General features: G+C 45.8%; 1 protein-coding gene across 1 annotated transcript in view; it reads left to right on the top strand.

Annotated features, from left to right (window-relative positions):
* Positions 1 to 17473, top strand: part of LOC142571490 (adipokinetic hormone/corazonin-related peptide receptor variant I-like) — a 38810-nt gene extending 21337 nt beyond the window's left edge. The window contains exons 3-4 of the mRNA XM_075679888.1: positions 13512 to 13716; positions 16672 to 17473. Coding sequence (XP_075536003.1) covers positions 13512 to 13716; positions 16672 to 17312 — 846 coding nt within the window. The 3' untranslated portion in view covers positions 17313 to 17473. The remainder of the gene's footprint in view (positions 1 to 13511; positions 13717 to 16671) is intronic.
* The last annotated feature ends 590 nt before the right edge of the window (positions 17474 to 18063 follow it).

Below are 18063 nucleotides of genomic sequence, written 5' to 3'. Positions count from 1 at the left end.
CTGGTGATGACAGATCAGCTTTTTTCGAGATACAAAGTATTGCAAGATTGATCTTTCGCTGAGCGAGGCACCATGGAGGGATCGAAAGTCTCGCAGCCGGAGTGAAACAAGCTGGCAATGATTCATCATATGCAGTTATCGTTTGGCTAAAAGATGTGTGTGGTCTGTTTGCTGGTAGAGAGGCTAAATGGTGAGGAGGAGTCCTGGCTAGATGCCTTATATGGGTCCTGAGTACTTCAATTTCAATGTGTGTCTTGACAAGGTGGTCTCTAGCGATTGCTATCGTAACCACTGTTGAAGCACTCTGAGGCAGGCCTAGACAGATCCGGAGCACTTGACCCTGAAGACTTTGTATTGTGCGTAGATTCGTTTTGCCTGTGTTTATTCCTGGCAAGCTGTATCGCAGAAATCCTAGAAAAAGCACCCTGTACAGTTGTAACATGGCACTTGGCCATTCCCCAGGTCTTGCCAGCGAAAACTTGAACAGGTGGCAGATGCCTGTCAACCGTTTTTTCACGTATATGTGTGGGCTCCATGACAAGTCCCTGTCGATTATGACACCTAGAAACTTGTACGATCGAACCCGTTGTATTATTTGGCCATTTATCATTACACTGTAGTTTGCCATGGGTTTGCGCGTAAATGGCACTAGTGCGCATTTCTCGGAGGAAATTGCCAGGCCTCGATTAAGGAGGTAGATAGCAGTTTGTGTGGCGGCTCTCTGAATTCTCGCTCGCAACTGTAGGCGTGTTACTGCAGACGTCCATATGCAGATGTCATCCGCGTACATTGAAAGCCTGACTGTGGTTGGCACGTGCTCAAGGAGAGCAGTTAGTGTTAGATTAAATAACACAGGGCTAAGTACACCGCCCTGGGGGACGCCACGGTAGCTATAATGTAGAGAAGTATATCCTTCCTCGGTGCTTACAAAGAAGGATCGCATGGATAGATAGCTCCGTATCCATTGAAACATCCGACCACCCACTCCTACCTCTGCGAGAGCAGAGAGGATGGCTTCATGCGTAACGTTGTCATACGCCCCTTTAACATCGAGAATAAAGAATAGCAGAGACGGTTACGGCATTTCTCATGTTGAATGTAGGTGACCAGGTCGACGACGTTATCGATCGATGATCGACCGCGTCGGAAGCCCGCCATGGCATCTGGGTAGGTGTTGTGGTACTCCGAGTACCACTCCAGACGTCCTAGGACCATCCTCTCCATTACTTTGCCCACACAGCTCGCCAAAGCGATCGGGCGATATGATGAGAGCTCCAACGGCGATTTGACAGGCTTCAGCAGTGGAACAAGGCGACTTGTCTTCCACTTTGTTGGTAGCGTGCCATTTCTCCAAGATTCATTGTACACCTCAAGGAGAACTCCTCTCGCTCGTTCCCCCAGGTGACACAGAGCTCGGTAGCAAATTCCGTCAAGTCCTGGCGCTGGTGTGCGGCTACACAAAGCTAATGCTGCCTTAAGTTCGTGGATTGAGAGTGGTAGATCCAACCGGTGATCACGTGGTGGCGGACAGCTGGTTGAAGTTGATAGAATGTTGGTAGCTGTGAGCGGATAATCGGGCACAGAAATCCTCTACCACGTCAATCTCCGGCATCTATTGAGAGACGGCAAAAGCATTGAATGGGAATCGCTGTACGGGAAGTGTCCGAAGACCGCGCACCGTTCTCCATAGTTGCGATAAAGGCTTGCGTGGATCTAGCGACTCACAGAAGGCAGCCCAACGTTGCGAATCCAGCTTGTCTAACCGGCGCTGTATCTTCTTTTGCGTGCGCCTGGCGATCCGTAGATCGTCCATTGTCTTCGTACGACACTAGCTTCGTTCAGCACGTCGTCGGATTGCTCGAAGTCGTTCTAGTTCCACATCAAATTCATTCAGTTTCGAAGAGCATGTGCGAGTACGCATAGTGTCTTGCACCGCGCTCTTGATTGCCTCTTCCAAGTCGAAAGATGGACGGGCGTCGCAGTGTTCTTCCATAATGGACTGAAATTTAGGCAAGTCCACTCTTTGGATCGTATCCCGTATTTTGGAAGGGCACAATCCTCTGATCTTGATGTACGTGGGGATATGGTCGCTTCCGTGCGTCTCCATGTCCGCAAACCACCCTGCACGTCTGACAAGGCTTCGTGAGACGAAAGCCAAGTCAAGACAGCTGCTGTACGTGGAGCCACGTAAGAACGTCGGACTTCCATCATTCAGCAGCCAAAGTTCATTACTGGAGGCGAAAGATACCAGAGCTCTGCCCCTTGCGTTGATCATCGGACTTCCCCAGAGTGTATGATGGGCGTTGAAATCTCCAATGATGACCCAGGGATTGGAAGTTGAGGAAAGGATGTCTCGTAGTCTTTTGTAGTCAAATCGACTTGATGGAGATAGGCAGGCACCTACGAAAGTAAAGGCCAAATTCTTTTTCCTTACGTTTAGGCATATATATTGATTATTGTCATTAGGCAGTACAGGCTGATGAGTGTAGGTGAGGTCACGGCGAATAAACACCAAAACCTTATTGTTTTCATAAACAGTTGACGACATGAATGATTCATATCCAGAAAGCCTGATTTTGTTCGATAAGTTCGGCTTGCAAATGATGATAATGGGAAACATATTGGCGTACACGAAGCGACGGAAATCCGAAAGGCGCGCTCTGAGTCCGCGGGCATTCCACTGAAAAATAGCTGCTTGTCGGACCTCTTCCCTAAAAGACCGTGGCAGTGGAGCCATGATCTACTCAAGGGTTGCCAGCACCAGACTCAGAGCGTCCAGTACTTGAAGCGCACTTCTGGCAGACTGTGTGTGCATGCTGCTTAGCAACACGCGAATGGCATTCATTAAAGGCCTAATAAGTGCTATCACTTGCTCATCTGTTTTCCGCGACTCCTCGGATACAGCACCTTGCTGTACTGGGGGCGGCTTCTTCTGTGGCTCTTCTGGCGGTCGTGTACGTGGAAGTGGCGGCCATTGCTTTGTAGAAGGAGATCTGGCAGTTTTCTCAATTCCAACATCGGTGTTTGGAATGCTGGAAACTTCCGCTGATGGTGCTGCCTGATCAGTTGACTTTTCCTGAAAACTTGATGTTTTTTGTCGTTAAGACCTTCGACGGTGACGTCGTCGTCGCCGCACTTTCACAGCGGCTTTCTTGTGGGTAGAGTTGTCTCTCAGCATTTCTTTAAGAATGGTGATCCCTTTCTTGATCTGGGGACAGCCTTCGGAAGAGGCGCAGTGATCACCTTGACAGGACACTTCAACGTGGTTGCGCTGCAGTTGGCTTCTGAGTGGGGTTCAGCAAATCGAGGGCACACGGCCAAATTTCTGCGAACACCCTTCACATGTCCAATCTTCTGACAATTGAAGCATTGCATTGGTCTTGGAATAAATGGTCGAACCTGGTGGCGAAAGTTGCCGACCTTCACGTAGGGTGGAAGGCAGTCGCCTTTGAACGTTATCCTCACACAACGTGTGTTGCCGACACGACCAACATGCACAATGACGTTGTGTTCGCTTGATGGTTTTATGAGAATTGGGAGGTCTGCATTAGATATTTCATTGTCAATGTCATAGATGACTCCTGTTATTGTGGCACCGTTCGTTGGCACGATGGATCGGACCTTGATGTTTCCCAGCTGCGTTACAAGTTGTAGTATGGTCAGCGCGCTCGGGTTCATCACATCGATTGCCAGGATGTTTCGCCTAGTGTTTATCCTAACATCCTTGATCTCGTTTGGCACGGTGTTTTCTAGATACACGGAGAGTGCTTGCCTGTTGAGGACCCGCAGGTTGTCAGTAGCGTTCTGTGGCACAAACAGGATGGAGTGAGGCCATCGTTGAGGAGCTGTTTTCACAGTGTTCGAGCTGGACGCCGAACGATGAGTTGATAATTCTTCGTTTGGCCTTGCGGTACTGGACAAGTCGAAAGCTGTCTTCCGAGGACTCGTCACCTGATGCGCAGTACAGCACTGCGTCCTCGCTACCACTCGACGTATTTCCTCGCTTCCTCGAACCGATGTCCGCGGGTGAACGGGAACCGGGAGGATACTCGGGGTGTTGTACATCTATCACCGCGATGGAGGGGGCCATAGACCCCACAGGTGCAGTGAGAAGTCCAGAAAAGCACAGAGACGGGCAAGATGTTGTTGATGATGATGATGATGAAGCCTCAGTTAATGGCTCAAACCCACTGAGGGGGATAGGCGACGAATCGGGTGGTAATATGAATCAATAAATAAAATAAAATAAATGAGTAATAAATAAATAACAAGAGAAAAGAAAGGAAGACAAATAATCCAAGATGCAAAATAAACTATGAATACATGAGATAAAGTATTGATCAATACTATAGTAAGCCTTGCGTTGATAGGAATCTTAAAAAAAGGGTATACTTAAACTTGAGTAAGGTAAATTATGAATAATAATAGTAAGATTTGGACTGTGAATTTGTGCTTTTACTTTTTGAATTTTCTAAACTGCAGTAGGAATAAATCAATTCTTGAAATTAAAAACTATTAACATGGCATTTCTTTGTGCCACATAGAAAATTATAAATGGCTAGGCAAACGTTCCTGTGGCTATATCCCAAAACTGTTGCTCCAAGGGAGCGTACAACAGTGCTGCTTAAAGGTAATCCTAAATTTTGAAGTGGAATTTCTAGACAAAGTTTTCGATGAGTAGAAAACCGCCGGCATGATAATAAAAAATGATCTATAGTTTCTGGTTCATTGCAGAGGTAGCATAGAGGGGATACCGCCAGACCACATCTGTGCAAGTAAAAATTAAGTGTTGGAATACGGCACCGCAGCCTAGTAAATGAAACTTCAAATTTCCGGTTAGGACCCCATTGCTAGTTCCAAGAATAATTTAAGTGTAAAAAATCTGAAGATTTTGCCAATGACAGAGCTTTTTTGTTTTCGCTCAAAGAAAATTGCCGATATTGCCGGCTGCAGTAATGTGCGCAGTTGCCGGCAGCACAAATAGCACAGGACCTGCTAAAGAAGCTCGTGCTAAGGAATCGGCTACTTCATTAATGTGAATGTCTCGGTGGCCAGGGACCCATACTATATGCACTAAACTTAAGTGAGGGGAAGCTAATGAATAAAGCGTTTCCGGTTGTCGACTTTGTAGACGCAGTAAGTGCGCTGCATACAGATAGAGAATCTGTGACGATAATAACTCTTGTAATATGAATGGGTAATTTCCGCAAGGCAAGAACTATTGCCAGAAGTTCGGGATGAAAAACTGATGTGTAATCTGGTAGGCGAAGTGAAAAAGATCAATTGAGCGATGGTGAGTAGATACCCACACCTGCCTTCTCTTCACACGAAGAAGCATCGGTGGCTATTACGTTTATTTTGAAACGAGCCAAATAATCTTGTAAACAGTGATTCAAATATGTTGTGGGCAGAAATTTCGCATTGTGTAGAAAAGTGTCTGCGAATTCAATTTTCAGCGACCCCGCAGACCTATGGAGCGGAATTATTTCTCTAAGGCGAACATTTAAAGGTGCTAATTGTGCTTGCACAAATACAACTTGCGGGGTATGGAACCGTGACCACGTGGTCTCAAAAAATGGACTTGGTTCACTAATAAATGCATATTGTCCACGTCGTAGCGAAGAATCATAAGCTGTTAAGTAGGTTTGAACCGTAAGCATGCGGAATCGTGTGTGAAGAGTAGGTAGGCACGCTTCCTGGTATAATACATTATTAGCAACGAATTTAGGAAGACCTAAACATAGTCGAAGAGCTTCTCTTTCTAACAGAACAAGGGACCTTAATTTATATTTTGCACTTCCGGAGAACAAAACACAACCAAATTCTAGAATCGGTCGTACATACATACAATAAATCATAATTAATGTGTCACTTCGCACACCAGAGCGTCGGTTACTGATTCTACGTAGTAAACCTACGGCTCGTGTCGCCTTCGTTCCAATATTTTCTGTGTGAGAACGCCAGTTCAGTTTTCCGTCATATGTGATACCCAAGTATTTAAGCGACTCTACCTGAGGAATGGTTCTCTGTTCATATACTAATGATAACTGTAACGGCCCGGAAAGCGGAAAAACAAGGACTGCACTTTTTTTTACGTTTAGGGACAGGTGCAGGTTGTGAAGCCACGTCTGTAGAGTACAGAGGTACGTTTGCAAAGACAGGTGTAGGGAATTGATGTCTCTAGCTGTCGCGAAAAATGCAATGTCATCTGCATAGACATACAGATTCACATCCTGGTGCAGTGGTACTGAACTCGTCAACAGGTTAAATAGTATAGGAGACAGAACAGCCCCCTGGGGCACTCCTCTTGTCTGATCGAACATTCTTGAAGAAAAGCCGTTTATAAAACAATGAAATTTTTTGTTTCTTAGAAATTCAAAAATCCATGCCGTTATATATTTCGAAAAATTGTAGGAGTGTAATGTGTCCAGCAGTAGAGAGTACTCAACGCTGTCATAAGCTTTTGCTATGTCAAGTGTTTTGCTGAGCAAGTTGGATGCGGCTTTCCAAATCTACATGCGCACACCAAATGGAGAGACTGGGCCGGAAACTTATTTGACTTGGGCTCAGTAACGAATTTTTAGATATATGATCCCCATCATACGATCATATAAAACTCTTTCAATTAGTTTTACCATATTTGACGTAAGAGAAATAGTCCTAATGTTGTCAAGGTTGTAGCCAGGTCCTTGTTTTTTAAGCAGCGGAATAACTTTGGCTGTCCTCCATTCTGGTGGAATCCAAGCATTTTTTAGAGAATAATTGACTGCGTTAAGAATGTCATTAGAAGACATTTCAAACAACATTTTTAGCATGTCAATGGAAATGCCGTCAGGACCTGGAGCTGGATCTAAGGACATTGGAGAGCTCTGACACTGTGACTTCCACGAAGTCATCGGCGATGGGAGGCCTTAGTGGCGCATTCGGCAAACGTGATGTTAAGCGTTGCGCTAAGCCCTTTCCTATGAATTCTAACGAGGCAGATAACTCGCGTGGTGAAAGTATTATCGATTCAGTATTCGCTGGTGTTGGCATGAATTTTCTATATCGAAGGAATCTGAGCAGAGATCTTTTGTTGCTGGGCTTAGAGAGGAATTCGTGATGTTTTTCGTGATACTCGTGTTTGGCATTCGAAACTGTTCTCTTGAACGCAGCATCTGCGAATTCATAATCACTCCAGTTACTCGGGCACTGATTGTAAGGTAATTTCTTCCACGCGGCTTTTCGTCTTCTATATTGCCGCGTGCAATCCGAATTCCACCAAAGAGAGGTGCACTTTTGCTTATCTTAACATTAAATTGGGACTTTTTAAAGGAACTTTTTACTACTGCGCAAAGCCTCATGGCTTTGATGTCATTCGGTAGCGTTTTCTGGGAATTGAGGACCGTTTTCAAGATACTCTGAAATTTCTGGTAATTGACAAATGTACGCGTCGGAGATTCCAGGGGAATAACAGGGCAGACAATGTCAAACCTAATAGGTAGATGGTCACTATTTGAAGCTGAGTCGACAGTAGACCAGGAAGCTACGGAAATTCCTGAACTGGCAAATGTTAGATCCAATGCCGATTTAGAAAACCCTGAATAAAGGTAGCTGACTTCGTGTTTAAGCAAAAAAAATTTTGATTAATTGCCCACTCGGATAATCGCTTTCCACATGAGTCCATTTTGAAACCCCAAGGCACATGATGCGAATTAAAGTCTCCGGCTATCACAATTTCTTTCCTACAAGAGTTGACAACGGTATCGAGGAAACGAGTATCATGCACGCCTGTGGGAAAATATGTATTAACTAAGGAAAATGGGGAACAACCAGGAATAGTTACATCTATTGCTAGTATCTCACACTCCGTAGACATATACTGGTAGGAAATTTTTACTTTGTGGCATATTTTAGTTGATATCAAGAAAACAAGTCCTCCGCCTCTCGATGGACGGTCCAATCCAAGCACTTCGTCTTCTTTTCTTCGGAGGTAAAAACAAACAACGACGGGCTTGTGGGGAGGGCCAGAAGAAAAGCGCGGAAAGAAAATGTGGCCACTCTTTCGAGGATGACCGTGGCTATGCGGCCTGACATGCCACAAAACTCACTGCATCTAGACGCCTTGTGTAGCAACGTCAGCCGCTTACGCGAATAGTGCGATGAACCCGTGATCGCAAAAGCCGGTTACAAAGTTTGGGCTCGGAGGATGTAGTCGAGTGAGTTTCAAGCTTTATTCCCGACTGTTATTCTACAGCAATGGGAGTCGTAGCACTTGAAGGCACGGACAACAGCGAGACGACAGGACGAGCGCCAACTTTCAGCTGAATTCCAGAAAAACGCCAGATTTGTAGGCCCGCCAACCGAAAAGGCCCAATCACCACTCATGAATTCCAGCCGCTTCCAGGAACGCGAATTCACTTGTAGTCAGAGAAGCTGAAGAGGAACTGACGCAGTTATCAGCGGCCCTCGCTACTAAAGCATCTGTGACATAACTTTATCTACATTTATATACAGAACAGAGCACTTCTTAAGCAAGGGTTTGCACCCACAATTACCGCAATGCACAGACACATGACCATCCCGGTATCGGTTCAATTTTTGGTTATATTCTCTTAACATATCTTTAAGGCAGCTCCCAGACTGCCCAATATAAATCTTCCGACACGATAACGGGAGGCATTACACAACATTCTTTAAGCATGACACAACAGAGGCCAGATGAGTATTTTTTACAATCTGCGCGTTTTTTGGCAAACGGATCTGTGACACCGCATAACCTGAGCAGTTTTTTCGGAGCAGATAATATTACATCTACTTTAACCTTTCATCCAAGTTTCTTCATTGCGTGTGATACGTTAGGCAAATACGGCACAACCACCTTTCTCATATTGTCGCAAATGCTCATGCGCGTACCATTCTGTTTCTTTAACTTCAAAGGACTTTCTTCTTCTGAAACAAGTACATGGTACCTGCGGCGGATAGACGCTCTTTTTGTAAGTCAAAGCTTCAGACATATTATTTATGGAGGCACGATTTTCGGAGTGCGTTGTCGAAACACAAGTTAGCGATTGCTCTTTTCACTAGCTTAGCATGAGATGAATTATGCGGAAGCAGCGTCTGGTTTTCTGGCTGATTTTCATGTGCGGTCATTGGGCTTTTTCGGTATGGGGGCCTACAAATACCCCCCAATGTTCTTCTGGAAATAAACACTCAGTTGAAAGTTGGCGCTCCTCGTGTTATCTCGCTCTTGTCCGTGTCTTTCAGCACTATGACCCCCATTACTGTATCTAACCAACTAGCCCGAACAAAGATATTATCCTACGGTATCAATTACGCAGAGATCACAATAAAGAGGACTTCAGCTGAGAGCGGTACCGTGATCGTCTTCGTAGTAGATACCTTGTTATTGTTCTTGAACTTTGTTCTTGTGCTGAAATAAGACAAATGGATTGATCAATTCTTAATTTTAATTTTTTAAATATTTCTATGAGTAACTGCACTCAGTTTTGTGCAGCAAATAGACTCTCACATCACAGCACTGATGTCAATAAGCCACTGGCGCCAGAGACAAATTTAATTGTGATCAGAATGCTGCAGAGAGTATTCGCAATATCTGCACTGATTAAGTAATTTTGGCGAAAGTTCCTTTGTAACTGTTCAAACAAAGTGTAATTTTCTGCCTTCGCTTCAGCTGTTATATTCTCTAAAAGCTCATGTCTGGGATTGCCGCATGAGGATAAAGAGGTTATTCGACTATATACAACGCAATGGCCCCAACATGTTGAACAAAGCTACAGAATGGACCGGCACACTCTGACGCTCATGAAACAAAAATACTATTAGGGCACGAGGACTAGTTCAGATTAGATTGATAACTGAGCGCCGCTTTGCCAGTCTGAGAGGGGCATTAGCGATCGATGGTAAGCGTTTATACAGAGCAATAGTGCCACACGAAATGACTGGTTAGGGTTTACGACGGCGCGTTATGAACCATAACTCGATCGGCGATTGGTAGGCATGCTTTAAAACGGCTCGATTGTTTGCTCGAGTGGGACCCACACAAATGTTCAGTTTAGACTGGAAGATGAGAAATCCTCTACCGTGCGACACGCGGCGCTTCATGGTGCTAACCGACCGACATACATTGCCTGAAGCTTGCAAGAATGCGAAGAACGAGGCGATTGCGCCAATGCGATGAGCTCCACGGTCCAATTTCAAGTTTTCCCTGTTCTAAACTTTGTATCTACGTTTTTAGCTCTACGACCCACTGATCTATTCTTGTGCGTACGCTTCACGAATCAAGTTTTATTATTCCGCACTGAGTGGGATGGTAAATGGGGTTGGGCTCGGGGTCGCTCAGGAGAGCGAATCAAAGAGCCAGCAGAATACACGACTCCACCTCCGCACAAATTACACACTGAAAGATAAAACATAACTAGTGCACGAGCACCCCCGAGGGAAGTAGATTCGATCCAGACTTGGAAGAGAGTGCCCGACTGATGCGTTCGAGAGGATGTCCAAAAAGACTGTACTGAAGCAGTGTTTGCGTACGGTCTAGTTGGTGTTCCATTGCAAACATTACTTACAGCGGTTACATAGAAAGGAAGCAAAGGAACGACAAAGGCAAGCGCTTGTCTTCGTCGTTCTTTTGGTCCCTGTCTATTTACGCACTGTAAGTGATGTTTGCAAAAGACTGTACCGTTGTTTTGTTGACGGCGGCTGTCAACGATGCAGAAATATGCCGGAGTGTATTGAGTAAAAGTTGGACGATAACTCCTTATGAAAACAGATAGAGTAATGGATCCATGTGCAGTACATACAGTTGATCGATACCTCAAGGCTATCAATGGAAGACCAGCCGCCATCCCTGAACACTGAAGAGAGCCATTGTTCACACAACAGATAGTTCAGGTAGCCCTCATACGTATTGCTGTGAACTTGAATCCCCAACCTAGCAGCAGGTATGTCCCGCTACGGTGATTACGGTGACAACAAGGACATTCCTCTAAGTAAACCAAACCAAATCTAACGACAACACTAACAAACGAAAAGAAGGGGGGTTAACCGAGGGGCCCGATTTTTATTAGTCATATCATAGAAGCCAACAAGCATTGACAGCAAGCATAACATAGGGTAAATTACTTGTGCTTAATAAATGAAATAAAGAAACGACAAATTAATGGAAATTAAAGTGGATGAAGAAACAACTTGCCGCAGCTGGGGAACGATCCCACAACCTTCGCATTACGCGTGCGATGCTCTAGCAATTGAGCTACCACGGCGCCGTTTCCCCTTCCACTTCGAGGGTTCTACTAGGAAATAGTGCACTGTAGGCATACTGAACGGTAAGGAGTCGGTAAGGCTCGGCTTGCACCGTGTTTTGCAAGCCGAGCCGCACCAAGCGAAAACAGTAAGAAGCTGGCGTCCGCCACAGAGTCCACGTCGTGCATGGCCACGTCTCGCGTGCTTTTTTCACCATGATAGGATCAAGGCAAGAGTTCACTTGAATTCACCTTCCGCGGCGCGATGAAATGGCACCAAGTATGATAGCCCATCTAACCGGAAGGTAAACTTGGGCTGAACTGAACTGAAATTGTAGCCGTACGTAACAGGCGATTAATGTACTGCGGCTGAATGAAAAAAAATATTGAGAAGAGAAATTCATCGAAAATAAAAACAAAATAAGAAGTGGCATAAATAACATTTCGTGTTGTTGGCGCCATCTACTGATACAAAGTTTACTTAGAGAGAGAGAGGGAGAGAGAGAGAGATAACACTTTATTATGTCCTTGATGGGGTTCAGGGGCGGCGGGGGTCGGGATACTAACCCACAAACCCCCCCCCTCCCCTTCCTCAGACAGCGGCCAGTGCTTAGTTTACTTAGAGTTTACTTAGTTTACTTAGAGGGGACGCAGATTTTTTATTGAAGTAACTAACTATATTCTCCTTATCTGCTGGTATAAAGTGTCGGCAGCGGTGCAATTTACAACAAACTAACCCTTTTTTGTATATTGATTAGCTAAGAACACCTATGTAACAAACGAAAAGATGTTTCACGTGTTGCAGGACAAAGTGTCACAACATGTCGCTACCCGCCTTGCGACTGCCTCCTACGTTTGCCGTAGCCGGGCACTTCTGCAAGGAATGATGCGTGTATGGACAAGCTAAAGCTTTCTAGTATTCGTCAAAATGAATGTTTCGTGCTCAGCACATAGTTATTGGATTCTGCAAAGCCCCAATGTTAGCCGCTATCATCATTATCACATTACCGTCCGCATCGAGCGGCACACGCAGCTAAAACGTCTTCGGTCATCGCGGTAGGTTAGTACGGAACGGTAATATACCGTTCTGTAAACCGCACTTACCATACGTTAACACGGCACTGCTAAAACTCTCTACTGTCTATTCTCGCAGGTTAGGAACATTGGCGCACAGCAGTGCCTCAAGCAAACACGTCTTGCTTTGTATTATGTATATGCTACATAGATAAACACCATTACATTGCATGCAAGGTAATGTTTAACGCAACTCACTGACTCTCTCTGTCTGTCCATCCATCCGTCCGCGTCTGTTAGTCTGTCTGTCTGCCCGTCCGTCGGTCCATCCGTTTCTTTTTTTTTTTCTTCAGTGTGGCCAATCCGCCTCGTGGGCATCTGAGCCTCGTCATAAACTCACGACACAAACAATCGCTGTGTCAGCTATGGCATCTTGCTGTTGACACAGTTAATAGGTTTCACTACTGGTGATGCATTTCACTACTGGTGAATAATCACTACTGGTGATGCATCTCCGATGAATCTCCGTGGTCATCGCTGACGTTTAAGAATCAGGAACACAAACTCTAGCAAGAAGCAGCGGTCACCGGCAGTTCGAGTCGGCAATTTGCATATGTCAGCGCAAATATCGATTATTCTCAGGATGTTTAAATTTGTGTTATGTGTATAGGTGGGTGCATACTTGCCGCGCGCTTACTACACATGTGCAAGTAGTAGATAACATAGAAGGGCATATCTTAAGGCCTGGAATTCAGGCTAGCAGTACTTAATAAATAAAGTAAAAAAATATGTTTGTGAAAATATGCCCGCTTATGAGTGTAATAGAAATTGTAACAACACGGCTACTCATGTGGGTATAGCGATAATGCACAATTTTATTTATATTTTGCGCTTACTATGGTACCCTGCACGTGCCGCGTTTGTTTGAATCTGCTTCTTCTTGCATATTATAACATTTTAACCCCCCTCCCCTCCAGTGCGCACACGCACGTGGAGGCACACGCGCAGACACACTTCCGCCTTTTTTTTTAATATTTTCTTTTTTAATAAGCGTGGCAGAGAAGCTGGTAATAATTTCTATACGAGGCCCTTATACCACGTAGTTTTTTTATTTCCTTTTTTTTTCCAGAGAGATATATATTTCACCATTCTAGTCTCGCGTGATCCGGTTACTTTCTCCGACATTAACTTCCGGCATGTTTCTGAGAACCCTTGTTATGCCGTTGGCCTCGCTGAATCTGATTTTCCACGCAGGCGCTCATCTTCCGCGTCATGGAGCACCCGGAAGTTCAGGGCTTCTGGCAGTGCGTCACCTTCTCGTCGTTCCCATCGCCCGTTCATGAGACGCTGTACAACCTCTTCTGCCTGCTTGTACTCTACGGCATCCCTTTTGGCGCCATCATTGTCTCGTATGGCCGAATACTTTGGGAAATACATCGCCAAGCGAAAGAATCGCACGGTAAGAAACTTTCCTCGTCATTTTAATGCGTGGCATTCTTTGGCCAGGTGCCCGGGGTCCCATTTTCTGCTCTGTTACATTAATCCTTCAGTTTCGTGTCCCAAGAGAGGGAGAGAGATAAAGAGGAAAGGCAGGGAGTTTAACCAGATATCAGTCTCCGGTTTGCTGCCCTACATCAGCGATGGGAGATGGGGGTTAGAAAGACGAAAGAGACGAAAAAGCCCGTACCGCTATCGTGGCTGCACGCTTACCGCCTCCCACTAGTGGGCGCACGGACATAAAACGCGTTATTTTGTCAGCCAACATGGGAGTGATGGTCACACATATATTTGCCCAAACGTCGTCCTCCGGGCTTCAAACGGCTTCGTGACATTGTGAAGCCATCGTTTTCATCACAGAACTCTGTTATAGATAATTGAATAAACACCATTAAAATTTGCCGACGGTACACACTACGTGTAGTACAGATGCCCGTTATTGAAACCACTATGCCACGGGCGTCGACAAGCGGCATAGAACATCCTAACGAATTCCCCGCGGCCAAGCGAGCGCGTAGAGACGCTCGGCGCGACCACTCTCTTGGGGGCAGTTGTTTAAATGGGAAATTTGGAGGCAGTCACATTTGAATGAGCACCCATTTTTTAAATATCCCGAAAATCGCACATAACTAATTCGGTATATTCATAATCGAATTCCGAAGGTAAATCGAGGCAATGTCGATACCGAGCTCGTCCCGCTGCGTGTCCAACGGAAACGCCCCACAAAGGATTGTAGGGCGAACTTTGAGTGATCGTATGTCGCGCCCAAATCCTGACCCAGCACACAGTCGCCACATGCTTGCCAGGCGAAGCGTGCCGTGTCAGTAGCTGCCCCGACTGGTTGAGGCGTTCGGTTTCCAATTTCCTTGAGCTTGTCACGGGCCGTTTCGCTCTGTTATTGATAGCGGAGTCGTTCTTTCTGATATTCCGGCACGCTAGGTTTCGATATTGCCTGGATTCACCGTTGAAATTCGATAATAAATATCTCGAATTAGGCGCGACCTTCAAGATGTTGAAAAGTGAGCGCGCATTAAAATGAGACTGCCTTCAAAGTCGTTATATAAACAACTGCCCCTAAAGCACCACAAAAAAAAGTTAATGAATAAAATTTTGTTATCAGCCTTCCGAAGCTCACGTTTTTAGCGGATAATTATGTTCACCTAGCCTGGACATAACTGCAAGGTCACCACCTTCAGTGTCTTGTAGCCTTTCCATAAAAATTTTGTATGGTGCTAAAAAACCCGCCCTGTATAAATCATATCATGAGAAGCCAACAAAGACACCAAGAAAAACATAGGGGAAATTACTTGTTCTTACTTATTGAATTAAAAAATGATAAATATAATGGCAATGAAAGTGGATGAAAAAACAACTTGCCGCAGGTGGGGAGCGCTCCTATGTCTTCGCATTACGCGTGCGATGCAATTGAGCTAGAAAGATCACGTACCCAGAAAGATAACGTACTCGTGACGCCTGCGGCCGAAAGTATGTTCCACATACGCCGCCAAGGTGTCTGAGTGGTGGCGCTGGCTAACCCTCCCAAGGTTAGTTCTAGTAGTAACACATAAATACTAAAAAAAAGTGGACGGGGAAACCGCACCGCGGTAGCTCAATTGATTAGAGCATCGCACGCCTAATGAAAAGACGTGAGATCGTTCCCCACCTGCGGTAAGCTGTTTCTTCATCCTCTTTCATTGCCATTATTTATAATTTCTTTAATTCCATAGGTTGGTACAAGTAATTTACCCTATGTTTCTCTTGGTGTCTTGGTTGGCCGTCTCATGATATGGTTAATAAAAAATCGGGCCCCTCCGGTTAACCCCCTTTCTTCTCGTTCCACCCTGTGTAGAGCAGTACAAGTGTAGCACAAGAGAATGAAAAGCAGTACTAGTCTAACGAATAGATGGTGACAGGACAATATATTCTACAAGACAATACTTGACAGCCAACAAACTTGTGAATGCATAATGAAGCACTAAGAACAAGAACATCATACTGACTGCACGTTTCTCATTAGATAAACAAAGTAAATATAGGTGAAAAAAGTAGCATTTCTTCAACAGATATCTGAATAGAGGGTACTCAACCCGTAAAGAAGTATAAACGCTGAAGGTCAGCCCGAAGGAAAGAATGCTCATAAGAATGTGTTGCCAACGTAAAATTGGTTTTTGAGTAACGATAACAATCACCTAAAGATTCGCTGTTAGTTAGGGAGTTAACTAGTTTGTTCCATTGCCTCATTATAAATGAAAAAAAAATATATGTGAAGCTGTGGAGGAGGAGGACGACTATGTTGGCTGTAGGCGGATCTAGCCTTGTATGACATGCCGGTTGTTGCTCCGCCTGAGCGTCTCCTTTCAGGAATGTTCGTCACCGTTGAGATGCGCAGCACAAGACTGTTCTGGGGCGTATTCTAAAACAAGCGTGGCCAGTCAGTGCCACTATTTACGGTCGCTACCTCGCCCGCCCAGTGGGACAAAAGGGGCTGAGCAGGCCAGAGGAGGCTTTGCTGCATCACTTCCGCGCGTGGTCAGTGCGTGTATATGGTCGTACAAAACGGACTCGCTACGTCGCCGTTATGGGTGACTTGTATACGACTTTAGGTGATCTTCAGCGATCTTCAACTGTCAGAGTTGAGATAATATTTTATCGCTAGTGATTGTTTATGATATGTTGGCCGCGTGTGTAAATATGGGATATACATTCAGACACTTATATTTAGGTGAATGTGGGCCAACTGTAGTAGAACACTTTCTGACGTGGCCGTGGGGGTGCGCTTAACCTTTATTAATAATTCGGAGGATGTTCGCGTAAACAGTTCATGCATGGGCATGTACACGAGAAGCGAAAATGAAGAGCTGTCTCTGTTCGCCGCTTCCCGTGTCGATTCCTTGTGCGAGCTGCGCGTTTAACACAGCCCAGGAACCCGGCGCGGCGGACGCGGCGCCCCGGGCGCGCACGAGGCTCCGGTGCTCGGACATGCAGCGCATGCAACGCGCCCAGTACCGCACCCTACGCCTGACCGTGGTCATCGTACTGGCCTTCTTCTTCTGCTGGACGCCGTACGTCGTGATGGTGCTGTGGTACCAGCTGGACGCCGAGAGCGCCAAGCATGTCGACGACTACCTCCAGTCGTCGCTGTTCATGTTCGCCGTGTCCAACTCGTGCGTGAACCCGCTCGTCTACGGCAGCTACACGGGGCGCCTGAGTGCGGGACGCTGCTTCTCGTCTCGCTGCTGCCAGGCCGACGCGGTCCCGGGCCCGGGCGATCATCGGCGCTTCTCGTCCTCCTTGAGGCGGTTCTCTAAGCGCACGCTGCATTCTTGGGTCCCGAGGACTGTGGCCGCCACCGCCGCTGTTCACCCCAAGGCCGAGTACGGCGCTCTGCACAGGCAGTGCTGCTCGCTGTGCGTTGCCGACGCGCACGACATGTGCGTGTTCAGTGTGGACGTTTTGTGCGTGCACGCTGAGCGAGTGCCTGAAGCCCGCTCGGCGGACAGCGCGCGTTGCTTAAGGTCTGGCTACAATTCGCCGCTGAGAAAGAACCAAAGCCTGTGAGAAATAGGCGGGAATTTGTTGACTTCTGCGAGTCATGAGCGGCAAGGAATGTTCTTGTTTCGACCAGTTAGCTCCTGGACTGAAGTCTAACAGCGTTATGCTCAGCATCTTTGCTCACAAAGACTGAACCAATCCGGAATAAAAAACAGTGTGATATGTCATGTGCGTGCCGTCGCGAAGCCCTTCTCTCATGGCGATTTTAGAACGGGAGCAAAAGATCGTCGATCTCGTCGAAAATCTGCATACGCGTTGTGCCCACACACAGCAAGAATTGACACAAAGATGGGGACAACAGGGAAAAAGTGCCACCACCTTTCCTATTCAGGAAAAAATGAGATAAAATTTAAAATAATGTAAATTATGAAATAAACCCACACACTAAAAAAAGGATGACATGGTGATTTTTCGGTCACATACGCTCAATGCAAGGGAAGCAATACCAAAGTGGGCTCTTGCTAAGTCTGAGTACTCAACATCCTCGTGCGTACGAACAATTGCTTCACGTTTGGTTAAAGCGCGCACGCGTGAAAATAACAATAAAGAAAAGGACATTTTTTAGCATGTAGGGAAATCTCAAGCTTTATTACACACATTTCCTACCTTAACAGCATTCACTGAGGCTACTGAATAGATCTACGCAGTATATGAAAAATTGTGCTTCATCTTGAAGACACATTTAGGTAGCTTGAGCGGGAAAATATATATGCTACATATGTTTACTTTTGTTGACATTCCTAAGACACTTCACGCA

The sequence above is a fragment of the Dermacentor variabilis genome, chromosome 2, assembly GCF_050947875.1.
Source record: "Dermacentor variabilis isolate Ectoservices chromosome 2, ASM5094787v1, whole genome shotgun sequence".
Classification (NCBI taxonomy): domain Eukaryota; kingdom Metazoa; phylum Arthropoda; class Arachnida; order Ixodida; family Ixodidae; genus Dermacentor; species Dermacentor variabilis.
This window is presented reverse-complemented; position numbering and strand designations above follow the sequence as displayed.